The sequence below is a fragment of the Lolium perenne genome, chromosome 1 (assembly GCF_019359855.2).
Source record: "Lolium perenne isolate Kyuss_39 chromosome 1, Kyuss_2.0, whole genome shotgun sequence".
NCBI classification, from domain to species: domain Eukaryota; kingdom Viridiplantae; phylum Streptophyta; class Magnoliopsida; order Poales; family Poaceae; genus Lolium; species Lolium perenne.
In genome coordinates, this window is record NC_067244.2 from 193521167 (window position 1) to 193539942 (window position 18776).

At 44.4% G+C, this 18776-nt stretch overlaps 2 protein-coding genes across 7 annotated transcripts; both read right to left on the minus strand.

Moving 5' to 3' along the window:
- Positions 1–1523: 1523 nt before the first annotated feature.
- Positions 1524–8707, minus strand: LOC127317221 (uncharacterized). Of its 6 annotated transcripts, none has more exons than XM_051347750.1 (6): positions 8568–8707; positions 4982–5284; positions 3225–3532; positions 3089–3148; positions 2274–2677; positions 1524–2178 (listed from the first exon to the last, which is right to left on the minus strand). In XM_051347750.1, exons 2-6 carry the CDS (start codon positions 5254–5256, stop codon positions 1831–1833), a joined length of 1395 nt encoding a protein of 464 aa, XP_051203710.1. In that variant the 5' UTR covers positions 5257–5284; positions 8568–8707; the 3' UTR covers positions 1524–1830. The 6 variants fall into 6 exon arrangements, with proteins under 6 accessions (XP_051203710.1, XP_051203719.1, XP_051203733.1 ...); XM_051347759.2 differs by lacking the exon at positions 8568–8707 and adding an exon at positions 6309–6668; XM_051347773.2 differs by lacking the exon at positions 8568–8707 and adding an exon at positions 6309–6668 and having other exon boundaries at positions 4982–5287.
- Positions 8708–11653: 2946 nt separating this feature from the next.
- On the minus strand, positions 11654–17758 carry LOC127317261 (uncharacterized). Its single transcript, XM_051347790.2, has 6 exons — positions 17499–17758; positions 17069–17413; positions 14850–15163; positions 14696–14758; positions 12949–13427; positions 11654–12465 (listed from the first exon to the last, which is right to left on the minus strand). Exons 2-6 carry the CDS (start codon positions 17320–17322, stop codon positions 12043–12045), a joined length of 1533 nt encoding a protein of 510 aa, XP_051203750.1. The 5' UTR covers positions 17323–17413; positions 17499–17758; the 3' UTR covers positions 11654–12042.
- Between the last annotated feature and the right edge of the window lie 1018 nt (positions 17759–18776).

The window sequence follows — 18776 nt, forward strand, 5'->3', positions numbered from 1 at the left end:
CATTACAAGTTTTCAGAGGAAGGAGAGGAGAGTGGGCAGAGACCTCAAGGCGGGTCAAAACTATTACACCAAAAAATAAGGTTACCCCAAAGCCTAATGTCCTCGAGGCATCTGCGACCAACAACGGTGAACTTTTCATCCAAACCATCGATAATGATGGCATTTCATCTCTTCCAAACATTCCAGGCGATGGTGGTGCAGATGGTAGTAGCCTTAAAGTTGCAGCACCTTTTTTCGATAAAGAGAATATATTAATATCAAGAGATACCAATTACATCCAGCCTCTGCAACAACGCACCACCCTAATGGCACTACGGATGCACACAGCCAAAAAAGAAAAGAAAAAGAAAACTAAGAAACAAAGTCCCGCTACAGTATCTCGGGCCTAACAACAGCCACACATCCACCGCCATGACAACACCTGAATTACAGACTCTCCAAAAAAGACACCTCCAAGAAAGGAACGGTGCTCAAACACCGTCGTCGCCCGATCAAAGATCTTAGGTTTTCACCCTGAAGATAGTCCCCGCTCTCAAAACAATACCTGCACCAAGGTCACTGTCAGGCACAACCAGTTAAGGTCAGACCTAGGGTTTTCACCCTGAAAGGTAGGACTCTGCGCTTCACCTGTGTTGTCGCCCCTACTTTCATACCGGTGCTGTGAAGTCCGGACACCAAGCAAGCCCCTCAACAGCGCGGAGACTTGAACCTCCCTTAGCTAGTCCTCACCTCCGGCCTTCATGAAATTCTCTTCTTCCGACTTTCATCATGGATCCATAGTCACTTGATGTCAACACAGAAAAAGAGCTTCGCGCTGCTCCCTCCAGAACCAAACGGTCGGAATAAACGCATGGGTGCGCACGACCGAATACCTCCGATCCAGCAAACTGCAGGCAAAGCACTGTTACATTCGCCGGCGGAGCCTTTCGGAACTCAACTCTCCGGCCAGATCACGAGTCCAGGCCTCCGGTAGGTCCTCCTCTTCACGAAAGAGAGGCCCTAGGACCGCCACCTTTATTCAGGTCGGACCCCCACGTCGGCGACCATCCCGGGCTGGCCAAGAGCGCAGACAAGACTCCGGAAGCTTGGCACGTCCTCGGAGAGGAGGAAGAAAGCCCAGACTTCCCAAGCACCGAGGCAGCAAACAAGGAGCTGATCAGTGTCTTTGTCTTGAGAGCAGGAAGGGCACTTGGTGAGACCGGCGAGCCAGCAGAAAATTTTACACCGGAGAGGGGCTGTGCTCCTCCAAACCTGGGACATCTGTTCATCAAGCTGCAGGTGCCTAAAAGAATTGGCAAAGAAATCTTTGTTTGAAAGCGTTTTGCAAGGAATGTCGTTCTTGCTTTCTTTAACTTCAAATCGACCTACCGTGAAAGAGCTGGTGCTCAAATGCCTTGTCTGAAAATAAGCAACGCCTTACATGATTTAAAGAGAGCTGGAAGCGCATGGCAGCAGGTGTTCTCTCGCATTCCTCATCACAATGGTACTTGAAAATGACATACCGTGAAACACTTTGCGCAGTCTGAAAATAAGCAACGTAGCAAGAACTTCTTACCAGAAGTTACAATGTATTAACTCGGTTCGACTCTTTCAGGAAAAGACCACAATGGAACAACAACAGTTGAAATGGAAACAGACCTTACTAAGTTACAAGCACTTCGTGGCTGAAAGCCATGGCGCCATTACCCACCTCCCTCTACTGGCATCGCTTTCAACAGGTAGAAAGAAAGAAAGGAAAAAAAAACCACACAGTTGCCGTCATCATCATCTAATTAAAGCGAAGATACGAAGCCAGAGGGTAAGGTGTGCTCTTCCTGAGATGGTATCCACCTAAAGTTTCCTCTTTTTCCGAGTCCGAGCGCTCCTCCATGAGCTGAGCGCGGATGATGATGAGCCGCCGTACCTTTGCATTTTCGGCTTCCTCCCTTTTCGCTTGCCTGTGTAGCAGGGCTTCAGAATCCCCTGGAGACCGAAGCTGGTTGTACCTTCTTCCTTGACGATGGCTGCTGTGGGGGCGGCGACACTCTCATCCTCGGAATACGCAACAGCTTCTCTCTTGACACATACCGGTTCTCTCTTGACTGATACCCGTAGTCGCTGGGACGGATGGCTGATCACCTCAAAGTTTTGGTATGCTTCCTCTGCTGGTTGGTTGTTGATCAATACGTCTTCAGAACTCTGTAAGCAAAAAGCAAGAAGAAATAGCAAGAATGTTGATTTTCCTTCAAATACTCAGCTATGGTGTGAAATAAACCAGATGTACAGTAGCTTACCTGGTGCAGTTCACCAATTTTATCTGGATCTTCAGCTGACAATAGATTCATGGTGCTCTCAAAAATATCCATATTGTTAGCTTCTCCATAGCTTGAGACAGCACTATCGGGCATGTCTGTATCATCCATATCACAATCCGACGGGTCCTGATGTGATATCTCACGCATTCCAACTTTGCCTTTTCCTTGTGAGCAATTTGAGCTCTGTGCGCCGTTGACCCGTGTGTTGACTTTAAGGACAAGCCCGGTGCTCTTCTTGGCCATTTCTTTCTTGAGAATTGATCTCAGACTAGAGACTCTGTCTTGAACAGATTGAATGCTTAAAAGAATCTGCTCGACAGTAGCATCGTCTCCGTTACCAAGTAGCCAGTCAGCATCGTTGTTTCCTTTTGTGCTGTCATCTGCTGAAAGGCCAGAAAAACTATTGTGAATTCATCTGTACATATAAAACGAAAGCAAACATTTTTCAAAAATATAAATAGAACATTGATCACAATATGTATGCCTTTTGGAAAACTGAGCTCAACATACAATCATGAGAATAACTTTTACTAATCAAGTCATGGTATCTAGTGTGCTATTATTTATGGAAGCGGGAAATGAGTTTCTTCCTTGATAAAAGATGCAGCAAACAGTGTTTTTGTGCCCTGTGACTAATGCGACACTATTCATTTTCTGACCATAAGTACTACGAAAGGAATTCAGAAACTATTAAAAAAGGGAGTGAATACATAACAATACAATACAATGACTACCACTATACATGTTTGAGACATCATATTTGTTTGCCGTCATGAAATAATTGGTAGTGTTACCTAAGTTTCCATCGACGTCAACAGAATGGCCATCCCCTTCTGTTTTCTCCTTTTCTTTTTCTGCAGAATGATTGTAATGAGAGCTCTTACTAGGGACATCTGTAATACAATGTGTAAAGTAGAACACAATGTTTACCATAATAAGATAAAATGGTGTGGGTCGAGATGTATGAGGCAGCATTATTGTTTTCCTCGTTTCTGATTCTCCTCTTCCTCTTCATAGTCTTCCTGCAGCAATGAGAAGAGAAGGGCACCGATCTCGACGAAGAACAGTCCAACTCAATCATTTTTGTTTGTAACTCTTTCTCATGTTTAAGTACTGCAAGCTCCCTGTCATATCTGGATACTTGAGATTGCAAATCCTTCATCCGCAGCTCTAACCATTGACATCTCCACATCAATGGGCTGATATAGTTTCTCCAATGATCAGTTACCTTTTTCTTCCTGTAATGGATGATAGGTTATGTTAAATACTCAAATGAGCTTTGTGCCAACACAAATAGTACGACGCTGACATAACACCACAGGTAAGAATCCAAGAAACCAGGCACTACTACAAATTTAGATACATACACAAACTGAATGACATACCCTGCATCAAAAGTAACAGGTGTGTCATTCTGCCATGTCTTGAGATCTGTTTTTTTTATGTTTATAGCTATTTCTGGATATATTTTTTAGCGTTGTCAAACCTGCAAGGATCTTAGGTTCATGGAGAAAGGTTTGAGAAAGGCATCAACTTTAATAATTCCACTAGAGCAAGAATGCCCATAAGTTGGACAGAAGAGTGAACATTTCCCTTGCAATATTAATACTTCCACTTTCCGGAAGAAAGTACATCAGAAACCCTAGACATGTTTCTTTATCAGTAAGATTTTTCAAACATGATAGGTATTAAATATAGAGCAACTGAGTGACACCTGGCCCGTTTAGCAGTCTGGCCCATGTGGCCCATACGAAGTTGTGGTCTTGTGACATGGCATAGCACCCAAATGGGCCACAATTGAAATCTAAGGCGATTAGTATATAATGCTAGTTTGCTCTAAATGTAAAAGTATCACCTCCGGATTAACCATTTTTACATCAAGGGGAGATGAAGTGTAAGAAGGGTGCTATGTGTGCATGGACCTATCCCTTGTGGAGGGTTGGCAGATCATTAAGTGGATTTTAACATACTAGGGTACAGATGCTCCAACCATGAAGGATGAAGTCTAGAAACTGGCAAAAAGGAGTTCGGTGATGGAAACATGTAGTCTTTAGATAGAAAATCAAGCTCATGTATTAATAGCAGCAAATATATTTACATGCAGCAGCATGCAGACTTTCACTGCAAATAAATCTAAACTAATCCGTAGATCACATGTGAACTGCAAGTTCCTCAGGCCATGCACTTCCAATCTGTTCTGGTTTCTGAAAACTCGCACAAGACCTAGCCTCTGCCTAAGCATGAAGTATTTTACTGTTTTCAGCTACCTCTATCTAATTACTATGCATTTATTCGTAGTTTTTTTAAGTTTTTCACTGGCTCAGGCATTATGCACCTTTATAAATTGTACAGACCAATAATTTATTGGCCTATTATGTACAACAAATTCATGTCTCACGTTACCCATTAAAGATGATTTTTTAATTCTTCGCCTAATCTTCAGAGGGAAAAAGATTGTACAGGAAAGAGGGATTACTACTAAAAGTTAGAGTATAACTGAGTGCTTTTAGCATGAGGAAAGCAGTTGATTGCGCGAGGAAACTGGTATGTGCGTAACTGTGCTTTTGCCAAAATTTTCATTCTGTTCTAGTCTAAGACAAGATGACCGGCCGCTCAAAGATGAATTGAAATTTATATGAAGGCAGAAAAACAAGGCTGGGAAGTAGTAAGTTACCCAAACAACTTACTTCAATAATCTATCCAAATTGTCAGCGGCAGCTGCATCCAAGAGTGAAGCAGCATCACCATTATGAGGATAGCGGCAGAATGGTGAGTCTACTTCAATGTCACTAATCTCTGAAGGCTTTGCATCATCCTCAGATCCGGATAGTGTGTCCCCAAAGGAACTTGAACACTCTGTGGCATCGGGGTCTTCAGTTTTTGCTAATTCGCTGCAAGTGCTACCCCCATCTGGGCCAATAATGTCAACATTCCAATCTACTACTCCGTTAGCATTCTCCATTTTATGGTTGACTTTAGCTTCTTATATTCTGCTTAATTGAAGAAAACAGAAGCTGTTTCAGCAAAAACTCGCAATAATATTCAGACACAAATAGTAATTGGCATGGGGAAAAACAAAAAATTGTGTACACATGGGGTGAAATCAACCATGGTTATATATAACATAAGGTAGTAGGAACAAATTCATGATAATGATAAGGACTAAGGGTCCAAATAGTGTACATGTCGTCACTAGTTGCTAAACTAGATCCATAGGATACGAGTATATTCCAAAGATGGCCAAAATGTCTATGTGTAGAAAAATATGATCTAATAAAATAGTTCCATATCACAACCCAAAGCATCCTCAAATTGTAGTTGAAATCTACACAAAGTAACCACTATCACTAAGTAATTTATTCACAATGTGATGATCAATTATCGATGTGCGAACTGAAGTAAAGAAAGAAACAATATGAAAATGGGATTTATGTTCTGCCCAAGACCCTACTATCAAGGATGCAACGAATAGTATGTCAGCAAATAACAGATATAGGAATATATTCTAAGGCAGGTGGCAGTATGCTTAGTGGACAAAGACAAAGATTTCCTTAAAAGGAACCACAAAGGGTGCCGCGACCATTATACGCCGCCATTAGAGTAAAGTACTGAGGATATCGCAACCATCGCCGTCATATGGGTTACATCTATGAGATCCATTTACTTCATTCTGGATGCAGCGAACGCTCATGCCACATTCTCGCGGTATGGGATGGTGCGCACAAGAAAATGCATCAGTCTATCCGAGCATAGCACAGAAACCACAAGGATAGATGAGTAGTTGCATGTCGTGGACAACACTACCGATTCACGGCCTCATAGAACTATTTGTCAATGTTTAGCTCGGATGTGGGGATTGAAGCCATGGGCAACTTGATAGACATCAGGCAAGTGTATATTACACCTTGCATTCGCAGACAACACGATTAATTCGTAAACTAGAACGTAGGGAATCAACACGTGGAACTAACCGACGGACGCCTCCGGCGAGAAAGAAATGCGTCAGAGTCTAACCGGGCGCGCCGGCAGAGGGCAGCACGTCGGGCGGCGGCGCGGTCAGGTGCGCCACGAAGGCGTCAGCAGCCGCGCGGACGGCTGGCGACGGAGTGTAGCAGGAGAAATGGCGGCGTCCGCAACCGGAGGCAGAGTGGCAGAGCAGCCTGAGGAGCACGCGTTCGGCGCTCACCAGGCTGCAGCGGCGCCGATCTCTTCGCTGGAGGACCGTCGCGTGCCCCGGCGACCCGCCCTCCGGCTCTGGCTCGCACCGATCACGCGAAGCAAAGCGGCGGCGGACTGGCGGCGGCCGCCGCAGCTCAGTTGTCGAAGGAGAGAGCTCGCGGGAGAAAACAAAAGAGGGAAGGAATAAAAAACGGACGGGGTAGAGACGGGTGACCAGAGAGGTAGAGCGGATATACAACCCTAATGGGCCTTGTTGGGCTTTTATAATGCTCGTCCTGCTTCTAAGCAGAACACTGCTCTTTTTCAAAAACGAAAAAAAAAAACAGAGTACTGAGTTTTCTCTACAAAACCAGAACTACTGTGCCGTGCAACAAAAGAAAACAAGGAGATGTAACAAAAAAGCAGAAAAGAAGACCCGCTTGTCTTGCACATATAGCTGATCGAGAGCACTGAGGTCGGCACAGTGACATTTGCGACAAGGACCTTGTGGACGTACATGAAGCTTTCTTCAGGGTGCCTGTTTTTCTGATTTCCGTGTACCTACCATGTACCATATGTCCATCTCTGCACTTCATACATATACATTGTTCACGATTATAAAATAATACGTATAAAACATGTACAGATACATGCGAATCTAGACAAATCTCAGTCACTTATTATGTGACGGAGGGGTTATGTCGGTATGTGATGGCCATCGGTGTTAGAGAGGACGCGTGTGTAATGTAGTTGTTCAAAATGGAATCAGTGAACACCTAATGCAATGTGACGCGGCGGGGTGGTGGTGGCTGGAGTTGAGGAGGAAGCTCACCCAAATTAGGTGCATGAACCACGCGCCCGTAAGGGAGGCGATGAGCAGGGAAGCTGCTTGTTGGGCATCGGAGGGAGGCGCTAAGCCAAAGGCGGTCCTAGGAAAGGTACGAGGGCGGTGAAGCTTACCCGCACCACCACGTCTAACTAGGGTCTTGGAGCTGGGGCCTCGCTAACTTTGGTCTCAAACGCGAGGTTGTCGGCACAAAGGAGCCTACCGGTTCAATTCCGCGACTATCTTAGCCCTGAGGTTCCGAATTTGGGAGGGCCACCAGTCAAAATAAAAGGCCCTCTCAATGATCGGATGGATGCCACGGGGAAACGCTAAGACCAGCCAATAGCAAAATTCGGGATATTCACTCACATACTTTAGAATTCTCAAAAGTTCTAACAACTTATGATTGGAATTTATGTAAAAATTAAATCATGAAACATTTAGATACCCCAAATAATAATCTTACAAGTAATCACTATAAAAAATGCTTCCACTACAAAAAACGAAGAAATAGCTATCGATGGAAGACACAGAGCAAGAAATCCACCCAAACAATGAAGAAAATAAGCTACCCAGTCGGCAACTGACAAATTCCACTGTGTTGCCACCGTTGTTAAAGCCGGCAGTAGCAGTACAATCGCTAGCCGAAGAATCTCTGGTGCACTTCAAGCAGAACAAAAATCACTACTACAGGCAGACACTGATCGAAACGCCCGAAGAATTGAAATGTCTAAGCGGTTTTTGCTAAATTACAAAAATAACCGAACCAGCATAAGTTAACAATCATGTTCTTGGCAAATGTATATATCGGAAAGCCTATCTCCATCGTACGACATGTAGCGAGCACCAAACTGGCCGGGGACATCTCCATGGGAGCACCGCCGGAAGCTTGCCATCCGAGCAGCCGACCACGGCGACAAGCGACACTAACGACCGACGTAAGGAACTGGGCTTTCATAGCAGAGCCGCAGCAACATATTCGGTACTAGAAACTATCGGACAGGACAGCATCAAGCTAGCTTAGCTCCTGAGTCGTTTGTTGCCGAACATGGATACACAACCAGAACAAAGCCTGAATTCACAGCGTGAAAGGGGTCTCCCGTAGCTCGGATCCTAAGTTAGCATCAGACATCAAACAGGAGCGCCGCGACGCCGCCAGCGCCACGGACGCGCGCCGGCCGAGCTGGGATCGGCGCGCGCGTGCGGTAGCTAGCAACGTGGGTGGGGAGGCGCGAGAGAGACGGACAAGTTACCGCGAAGGAGGGAGGAACTGGGAAGGAGGAAGGCACCTGAACAGCTGCGGCGGCGGTGGAGGAGGCGGAGGTGGCGGCGGCGGAGAGCGTGAGCTGAGAGGCGCTTCGTTCCTTTCCTGCGGCGCCGCCGTCTGCTGGCTGGCTAAGTAGGGACGAGCGAGGGAAGCAGCAGCCGGTGGTTTTTGTTCAGTTGGGCTACATGGGCCGGGCCGGACTCTACAGAGGCATTAATTTCTTGTTTTATTTGGGGGAAGCTTTTAACTCGCGTCCAAAGAATACGAGAGACTTTTTGAAAATTGGAAGATTTTTATTCGTTGTAACGTATGAAGTTGATATATATACGACCGCATTAGTGAGGAAAATAAAACCCAAATCTGTGAGTTAAATAAGTAATAAAAAGCTCGCGCGAATTCAGATGCTAACAAGTCGAGCCATTTCTTAGTTAATTAAGAAAAAATGAGTTTAATTTGTGTGTGAGAAAGTATCGAGAACACTCTCCAGACTGTTAAGAGCCGAGAGAGAGAAAATATGGGAGATCATCTCAGGTTTCCACCCCCTAGGTCGGCGGCACCGCCAATCCACCCCACTTTTGATGGCCTTTTTAGGGAGGGTTCATGTTCCTTGCTTTAGTTAGTTTTTGTGTCTTAGCAGGGGTGGTGAGGTGGCGGCAACATCCTGATGTCAGAATAAGGTCCTCCCTGTTCTACCCTGCTCTCGTGGCCCAGTGTGTGTGGAGTTGTATGCCTGGTGGATCTTCCGGAACCTAGTTGATTTTCATCTTCGTTGGTGTGATTGCAGATTTGGCTCTTTCGATCTACAATTCTTATCTTTTGCCATAGTTGATGTTCTGGTGTGTTGTTTTCTGGGGACTTAGTACGGCAAATTTCCATCTGTCTACAAAAAAAGCCCACTATGAGAAGTTTTGCTCGACTCCGGTGAGGGAGGGGAAGGGCGACGATACGCCTTCGGCTTTCTCTAGTGCTTCTAGTCATCGCTAGGTGGGATGAGTCCTAGTACCGTTAATATTCTTAAGCTCATATGCAGGCCAATAAATAAAGTGATGCTAAATAAATCCCAAAGCTCGCGGCTGTATGTTGCTTGAGAACTTGTGACAATAGGCGCGTGACCGGAATGCAAAGGCGTGATAAGATGGCACAGTAGGTGTGTGTGTAAACCCTAAACACCCTTCAAGATCTCCATGCAGACCTAGTTGGTCTTATCGGGGATAGGTGTAAACTTGCCTCTTGATCCCTTCTAAGTCATGTTCTGGTTGACTTGACCTTGAGATCGGGCACCATGACACCCTTCAAGCTCTCCGTGCAGAACCAGTTGGTCTTATCGGCGATGGGTGTAAACTTGCCTCTTGATCCCTTGTAAGTCATGTACTCATGTTCTGGTTTACTTGACCTTGAGATCAGGAACGACGACACCCTTCAAGCTCTCCGTGCAGACCCAGTTGGTCTTATAGGGGATGGGTGAGGCTTCGGCGCAAGTAGAGAATCCATGGAGCAAATCCACTTGAGCCTCGACGTGGTAGCCAACATCGACACCATGTAACATCAGCTGCAATCACATCTAGACAACTAGGGGTTAGCGGTGTAGGGAAGAGTGTGACTTAACGAGGCGACGATGTGCGCTGATGGAGTGAGTAGACGCCGGCGTGCATATATAGCGTCCACTCACCTCCTTGCTTGGGGTAGTCTCATGCACCATGTTTCCATGTTTCCTAGCTCAAGAATTACCTACCCGACTACACTCCAGTTTTCTCCCAAAATTGCCCCCTCTTGATATGTTGAAGACATTTCATGTACGCATTCTCAATGGGTGTATGGTAAAAACCAGGAAGTATATCATACGACAAGTTATGATAAAATGGGCATCTACTGGAGGATTCTGCTACACATCAGGTTTTCCTAATGTTCTTTCTTGAGGTCAAGCAAGTGCTTCTGGGTGGGACACATCAGGTTTTCCTAATGTTCTTTCTTGAGGTCAAGCAAGTGCTTCTGGGTGGGGGGGGGGGGGGGGGGGGGATGTCACATAGGCAGTAGCGCATTAGCCGCAAGTGTGTGCCACTAGAGTGCAAAGACGTACTAAGGTGGCACGATGGGTGTGCTAGCGTTAGGTGTGTTGTGGGCTAATAAAGCCAATTGCTTTAACTGAATTTACCATCACTAAATAAGAAGAAGACTATGATTAATTCTCATGACAATCATCGTGATAAATATCTCATGCTAGCAATCATACTATCAAGGAGACATTAGAAAACTTAGGGCTTGTTTGATTTAAAGGAATGGTGTAGAATTTTTGTAGGAATTGGAACTATAGGACTTTTTTTCCTGCAAAGGTCGTTTGATTCTTAGGATTGCAATCCTTTGAAATTCCTACAAAGTATTAATTTGCACTATGTTTCATAGGAATTTTTTCATTCACTCCAACCTCTTTCTACAATTTCTTTGGCTTTCTCAATCAAACATCCCATCGTGTAACCTTCATTGGTAAATTATACTGTACTACTCGCAGTCACACCGGTAGTCGCTTTTTCATTTTAATAACTGATATATAGGCCATCATTATGCTGCGTTAGATACACCACTATTTGAAATGAAATTCGTCGGTGTGTTGCGTTGCTCTGCCAAATAATTACTCGCTCCATCCAACAATATAAAGATAGCTTGCCAACACGTCTTACACTGTGGGACAGAGGGAGTATTTACCAATGCCGAGCAGAACTTCATTTGGAAAACCGGAATATCCAATTGCAAACATCATACAGTACTAAAAAAACTGCCGTATTTATGGGATTTTATTTACCAAAAAAATGTCCTCTTACGTATCACAGGGCACTGCACTTGCTGTACTTCTGAGTCATTAACATACTACCTCCATATCGGTTTACAGGGGTATTACGCATTTCGAGAAACAACTTTAACTACAAATTTAGTTAACAAAATATAAGAAATATGCCATAAAAATTATACCATTGGATTGATATTCAACCGAAGTTTCCAATAGTATATTTTTTGTGATATATACCACCAAATTAGTAGTCAAAGTTTATCTCGAAATACGTAATACCCTGTAAACCGGTGTGGAGGGAGTAACAATGTGCCACTACTTCAACGGACCAAAAGGGTTTGCAATATAAATGTCATTTAATTGATAACCATCATAAATGTACACTATTGTCAGTGACGAAACAGCTTGTATTGTGACAGACTATACTTCTGTCTAATGTTACCTTATACAATGCAGGTTTCACAAGAATGATCTCCATGCAGCAGCTGCTATGTCTTGAAGCAACACAACCAAAAAAATTGACCTCAGCAAACAATTGTTGCTGTCATTCTTACCTCTTCTGAGGAAGGTGCGCCCTGGGCAGATATGCTACATCAGAATATTCATTTCCTAACTATACGTATCTACACAAACCAATTAGGTAACACATCAGGTTCCATGTGCTAGAAACTGGGGCAGCAAATACCACAATGAATCTGGAGGCCAGACCTGGAATTCAATCGCTTCCATACTTTTTGGGTTTGGGGACTCTTTTGCTCTTCCGGGGTTCCACAGCTACAAAAACAGGCTTTTCATTCTTCAAACTGTGTAGGTCTTTCTCAATTTTCTTCTTTGCAGGTACCTCAGGGGACTTTTTGGCTTGGTCTTCCAAAGGTGGCAGAAAGCTCACAGGTTTCTTCTTTGGTTTCTTGCCTCGTTTACTTCCAGGGCCAACTGCCTTCACAGTTGAAGCTATTTCATGAACTGGTTCATGCTTAACCAACTGTCTTGTAACAGTCTCTTCTCCCCTGAAAAGAAGGGTGTTAGCAACCTTATTAGCGAGCTTCACTTGATTCTCTGCTTCCTTCTTGACCCTCTCAAACTGCTGGTACTCTTCCAGCTGGGCTGCTTGATTGTATATAAGGACATCATCAGCACTCTGTAAATATAACAAAAAAAACATCAGCTAAAAGTGTCTTCAGCTTATATTCATCCAGATGATGTTAGTATTTTTCCATTTCACAACAATTCAAAGAGAAAACTATGAACCTGACACATGGTTAAATTTAACTTCAACTACAATCATGAACGGACGGTAGATCTAGGAAACGTAGCGGAAACAGCATGAATCAGCTTCAGCATTGTTTCCTTATAAAAGTGCAAAGTTCAGTAAAGAGCGCCCAAAAATCATTATTTTCAGATTTTTACACAGCAAATACTCTCAAAAACAATGTCAACAATCTACTTCAAGATGGTTACATTACAAAGACCTGCATTCATACAACTGAAAATTCTAATAAACACTCAAAATATGATTTTTTTTATTATTATATTGGCTCTGAATTGTCAAATTCAAAGTAATCTTTAAATACTGCATTGTAAAAATTACACAAGAATGATATGCTATGGAACATGATCTTACTTCTTTGTATAACTCTCCTACATGAGTATGAATTAAGGGATTGTCTGCACCAAAGATTGTCTCAAATGTGACTTTCTTTGCATACGGCTGTGTTGCACCTTCTTCTGCAAAATTTCTCTTGGCATATCCCGTTACATAGCCAGTGGACCTATCTGATAAAGTAGATGGCACTCCAACAAGTGGTCTATATGTATCCTCATTCTCAAGCAAAGTATGCAGATCCCGCTTTTTCTGAGGACGGTGTCCATCCTTGTTACAAGAAGCTATCTGGGTCCGAGCCTTGTGACTCTTTTGAGGCACCTTAACTTGTGTGTGATTGCTGCAAACCTTGCTGAGACGATTTTGAAGGCCAAGGACTCTAGACTGCATACGATCAATTGTCAGCAGAATATCTCTTAAAGAATATTGTTCAAACACCCTGTCAGTTTCCTTAGACCCTGGTAATGTATTGCCAGGAACTCTTCGTTTGGTATCATCAACTGCATTACAAATGAAGAAAATAGAGGATTATATATCGGTAAAACAAAACTACTCATCAATAAACATACACGCAGATGATAGAGATGTTTGCGTTCTGTATGCCGACTTTATTATTCTAACTGTAATAACGACAATGACATTCTATATTGTTGTATGCCAATCTATTCTCAACAAATAAAAAGATACACAAGATGATGAACAATCAGAATAAATAAACTAGATGCAAAAGCGGCTAACATATGTATATTGAGATAAAAGGCTGTCAAGATAGATACTAGATAGTCAGTTGATGCAAAGCACTAGTTTGAACCCCAACAAATTTTCCAAGCATGCCACAACTTACACTTGAGTAATGTAAGTTGTTAATTCCGCTTGAGTAATGTTTGGTAGGTGCTGCAGTGATTCCCTTTCTATTCTAAAAGAGAGTAACACGCCTTCTTTGAAAATTTTTTTTTGTAGAAAAGAGGTATTTAAAATTGCTAATAAAAAATACTTGTCAAAACTACAGTTAGTAGCTCGTATACCACAAAATTTAATGTTATATCTACATGGGGCATATTTGACAAATATTACACTTTCTGCTTCATGTAAGAAACTAAACCCTAATTACTGAAAAGTAGATAAAAGTAAACGACAATATTCTTCTTGATTCTTTCCCAATTGGTATATCTGATGTCCCTTATATAGGAGGACTTACTTGACCCCTAAGTAATAATCTAAAGGATACAGACCGATCTCTTAATTCTAAATTATCTCTTTCCTATTTAAATAACTTCCATATATCTCAATATAGCATAAGCCTATGTTCCTACACATAACAACTACCGACCCCTTGGTAGCAAAACATGATATTTCTTGACTAATTCTGACCCTGCTGCTGGAGGATCTCGCACTACTTCCGCTCCTCCTTGTAGTGTCTCTACCTCCACTGGGGGTTAGCTGCACCAGCTGCTGGTAGGTGGGGGGTAGAATTGGGGAGGGATTTGGGGTGGGATTTGAGCTGTAAGATGGGTAATGTTGGAGGTGGCCAATCTGCCCAGCGGGCTGAGTTCCGATGGCAGTGGCGGCGGCAATTCCCCTGCTGGAGAAGGGGGCACCAGAGGTGCATCTAAAGCATACAGATCTGAACTCATAACTCTAAATTATCTCTTTCCTATAATAACTTCCATATACCTCAAATATAGCATAAGCCTATATTCGTACACATAACACTTCGGAACTTAAAAAGGGGAGAATTTGAGTACATGGGCAAAGCCATTCAACATACCTGCATTGTCAAAATCATCATGAATCAACAGACCCTCTGTATCAGCTCCACTGTTTTTCTTTTCTGCAAAAGATTTGAGACAAATCATCGTTATCAAGCATGCAAAATATGGATGCTACTGCAAGTGCAAAGATAGCAAGTCTTCTATCCCTACCATAGTAATAGGATAATATTTCATGATTGTTCATGTACAGTGAGGTGTCCACAATGTCTTCATCCCTTTGCCGTTTTCTCCTCTCCATAGTATTTCTATCATGGCTTTGGGCATCCAGTGTTGCCAATTCTGGATCAGAACTATCTGCTTTCATCATCTCCAACTGCAGATTCTTCTCATGCTGGATCAAAGCAATTTCCTTGTCATACTTTGCTACCTGCGACGAAAGATCTTTCATACGCAGCTCTAACCACTGGCACCGCCACATGAGCGGGCGAACGGTCTTTCTCCACTCATCTGTCACGAGTTTCTGTCTGAAACATGATTGGTGTTACTTGCGAACTACTAACAGGAGAAAGGATACAGCGGAGTATACAAAGCAAAATTCATTTGCAAAAATCACATCGCAGAAGTATTGCGTATCCATGCTCTAATCTTAATCACCCCAAATCTACTTCACTATAAGACATACTGAAATATATGCATACTTTCATTTTGTGACGTGCTTCTGTCTCAAACATGATTGGTGTTATTTGAGAACTACTAACAGGAGAAAGGATACAGCAGAATATACAAAACCAAGTGCTAGCTTGGTGGCTTGTGCTCTGGTGTTGAGCCGAGCCCGCCCGAGTTCGAATCCCCTCCGTGGCGGTAATTCGCTAGAGGGGCGAACTAAACAGGTTATCATCCATAGCAGCAATTCGCTGGAGAGTCTCATCCTATCTAACCAGCGTAAATCCAAGGGAGGGACCATTCCCCCGTTGGTCAACGAATATACAAAAGGAAATCATTTACAAAAATCACATCGCAGAAGCATTGTGCATTCATGCTCCAATCTTATCACCCCAAATCTACTTCAACATAAGACATACCGAAATAGGCATACTTCCATTTTGTGGCGGGGGCCTGTTTCACACTTTGGATTTTTTTTGCAGTTTCCAATCATGGAAAATTTGGTGACAGCAGCATACGTATAAGTTGGTGAAATAAGGCATCATGTTTACATATTATATTACTATAAAAAGACACAGTACGACATGCCAAGATTAGTTCTTTATTGTTGCAAAAATCACGTCGTAGAAGTATTGCGTATTCATGCTCTAATCTCAATCACCCCAAATCTACCTCACCATAGGACATACTGAAATATATGCGTACTTCCATTTTGTCACGTGCTTCTGCCTGAAACATGATTGGTGTTATTTGAGAACTACTAACAGGAGAAAGGATACAGCAGAATATACAAAACCAAGTGCTAGCTTGGTGGCCTGTGCTCTGGTGTTGAGCCGAGCCCACCCGAGTTCGAATCCCCTTCGTAGCGGTAATTGTCTGGAGGGGCGAACTAAACGGGTTATCATCCATAGCGGTAATTCGCTGGAGAGTCTCATCCTATCTAACCAGTGTATATCCAAGGAGGGACCATTCCCCCGTTGGTCAACGAATATACAAAAGAAAATCATTTACAAAAAACACATCGCAGAAGTATTGTGCATTCATGCTCCAATCGTAATCACCCCCAAAACCAAGTGCTAGCTTGGTGGCTTGTGCTCTGGTGTTGAGCCTAGCCCACCCGAGTTCGAATCCCCTCCATGGCGGCAATTCGCTGGAGGGGCGAACTAAACGGGTTATCATCCATAGCAGTAATTCGCTGGAGGGGCGAACTAAACGGGTTATCATCCATAGCAGTAATTCGCTGGAGAGTCTCATCCTATCTAACCAGCGTAAATCCAAGTGAGGGACCATTCCCCCGCTGGTCAACGAATATACAAAAGAAAATCATTTGCAAAAATCACATCGCAGAAGTATTGTGCATTCATGCTCCAATCTTAATCACCCCCCAAATCTACTTCAACATAAGACATACTGAAATAGGCATGCTTCCATTTTGTGGCAGGGCCTGTTTCACACTTAAGAATTTTTTTGCAGTGTCCAATCATGGAAATTTTGGTGATAACGGTACACATGTATAAGTTGGTGAAATAAGGCATCGTGTTTACATATTATATTACTAAAAAAAGACACAGTACGACATGCCAAGATTAGTTCTTTATTGGTGCAGTAATCAATAACGGAAATGATCCATTTTAGAGCACCCAGGGATGTTCCTTTTCTTGTGTCTATGGTATTCCGATCTTTTTTCTTTGTGCTAATAAACAAACAAAACCACGCCAAGATACACAAATCAAAAATTCGCAGGGGCGTTGCGAAGAGATGCGCACCTGACAGGCTTCGGAGCAGAAGCGGCGCCACCCGCACTGACACGGCCGAGGAAAGGCGAGTCGACCTCCATGTCGTGCACGCCCGACCTCGTCTCATCGTCAGATAGGGAGCAAGAGGGCCCGAACGAGCTCGAGTACTCCGTGCTGTCCCCATGGTAGCCGTCTTCAGAGAAGTGGGGATCGCCAGCAGCCGTGTCGATCGTGTCCATCGGGTCGCCGCTGACGTCGTCCGCGTCGGTGCCGCTGCTGTCCATGGCGAAGAGGCGGAGCGAGAGAGAGAGATCCCCAATTCCGGAGGAAATGCGGCTCCTTGAGGCCGAATCGGGCCAAGATCAAGAAAATCCCCTGCAGCCCGGGGGCGGATCGAGACGGTGAGGGACCGGGAATCGCGCGGGGTTGAACTACTCGCGGGGTGGAAACGACGTCGTACCTCGGAATCCGATGGCCGGAGGTCGCCGGAGGGGTGGGGGTATGGGGAACGGAAGAAGGCGACTTTTTTCCCGAGGAGGAAGAACACGGGAACGGCGACGGCACGGCGGTGGAGCAGAGGGGAGATTTGGAGATTTGGAGAGGGAGGAAGGTGCGGATTTCGGGGGAGGGGAGGAGAAATCGCAGAAGAAGAAGAAGAATAGGCGAGAAGAGGGAAGGGAGGGGATTGGGATTTTGGACGGAGTTGGGTTGGGGGCTTTGGGTTTAAGAAGAAGTTGGGAACAAAAAAACGCAAAACGTAAACAGCAAGATTGGGCGGTGGTGGGCCCCACCGGTGGTGTGGGGACGAGGAACGGAGATGCGGCCGAGAAGGGGAGGAGAGGCGGCGCCACGTCGTGACACTCACGCGAGCTGGTCATTTGTTTCTTTCCTTTCTTTGTCCGGTGCGATGACAGAGTGCAGTACAGCCAAATAAATGTATTCGAAAGATTTTTCCATTTGAAATTCCAGAAGAAGAAAAAAAGCACCATATTGGCCGTTTTTGGTTTGGTTGTGTGGGGCCGATTTAGAGATGAATGCATAGGAGAAGGGAGTGCCTGCGAGTAACGGGCCACGGGCCATTAGAGTTATGTTGTTTGGTTGCCCGTGAATCCATTTTCTTACAAAAAGGACCATCAGAAGTCTTTCATCCCTAGCCACAACCAAAATGTAAAATCGTCATCATCAAGTCATAAGCCAACTCCATCACCTCCATGCATGCATCCCCGCACCCACGCCCTCAAGGGCATCACTACATGTTGTAGTGGTACTTGCCAAGGTAGATCCTCAGAGGATGAGGTGTGGCTCTGGTTCATGACCACAAATCTGGAACCCTAGGCCTTGTGGTCGACAAGGTGGCTCATCGCCACCATGAGATCCTCCTCGGCGAATTCAATCATGTCCATGATCGCCTCATACAGGTCAGGGTGCATGTATGTGGGTTTGTTGTCCTGCATGGCCTGTGCGACTTCCTTAACAGCAACCGTCATGTTGGTGAAAGCCGCCATCTCATCGTTGGCGAAAGCGTCTCTCTTCCTCTTGTCGGTGTTCACCTTTTCAGGCGTATCGATAGGCTTCTCAAGTGGCCCATCGAGGATGACCGTGCCAGACTCCTGAGTGTTAGCATCCTCAGGTGAAGGCGTAGCTGGAAGGGTGCCCAGGGGCTCACTTGATCCCATGACAAACTTGCCGGTGGCGAGGCCGAAGGAAAAGATGGCATGCATCTCGTCGTAGTTCACAA

What these genes read in the sequence shown, in the direction of transcription:
- LOC127317221 (XM_051347750.1), bottom strand. Translation starts at nt 5,256, where the DNA reads ATGGAGAATGCTAACGGAGTAGTAGATTGGAATGTTGACATTATTGGC. An exon ending in CACCATTTTATCTTATTATG is followed by an intron (nt 3,149 to 3,224) that starts GTAAACATTGTG and finishes ATCATTCTGCAG; the next exon opens with AAAAAGAAAAGGAGAAAACA. An exon ending in AAATTGGTGAACTGCACCAG is followed by an intron (nt 2,179 to 2,273) that starts GTAAGCTACTGT and finishes TTTTGCTTACAG; the next exon opens with AGTTCTGAAGACGTATTGAT.
- LOC127317261 (XM_051347790.2), bottom strand. Translation starts at nt 17,322, where the DNA reads ATGGACAGCAGCGGCACCGACGCGGACGACGTCAGCGGCGACCCGATG. An exon ending in TGATGATTTTGACAATGCAG is followed by an intron (nt 13,428 to 14,695) that starts GTATGTTGAATG and finishes TTTGTAATGCAG; the next exon opens with TTGATGATACCAAACGAAGA. An exon ending in TAGGAGAGTTATACAAAGAA is followed by an intron (nt 12,466 to 12,948) that starts GTAAGATCATGT and finishes TTATATTTACAG; the next exon opens with AGTGCTGATGATGTCCTTAT.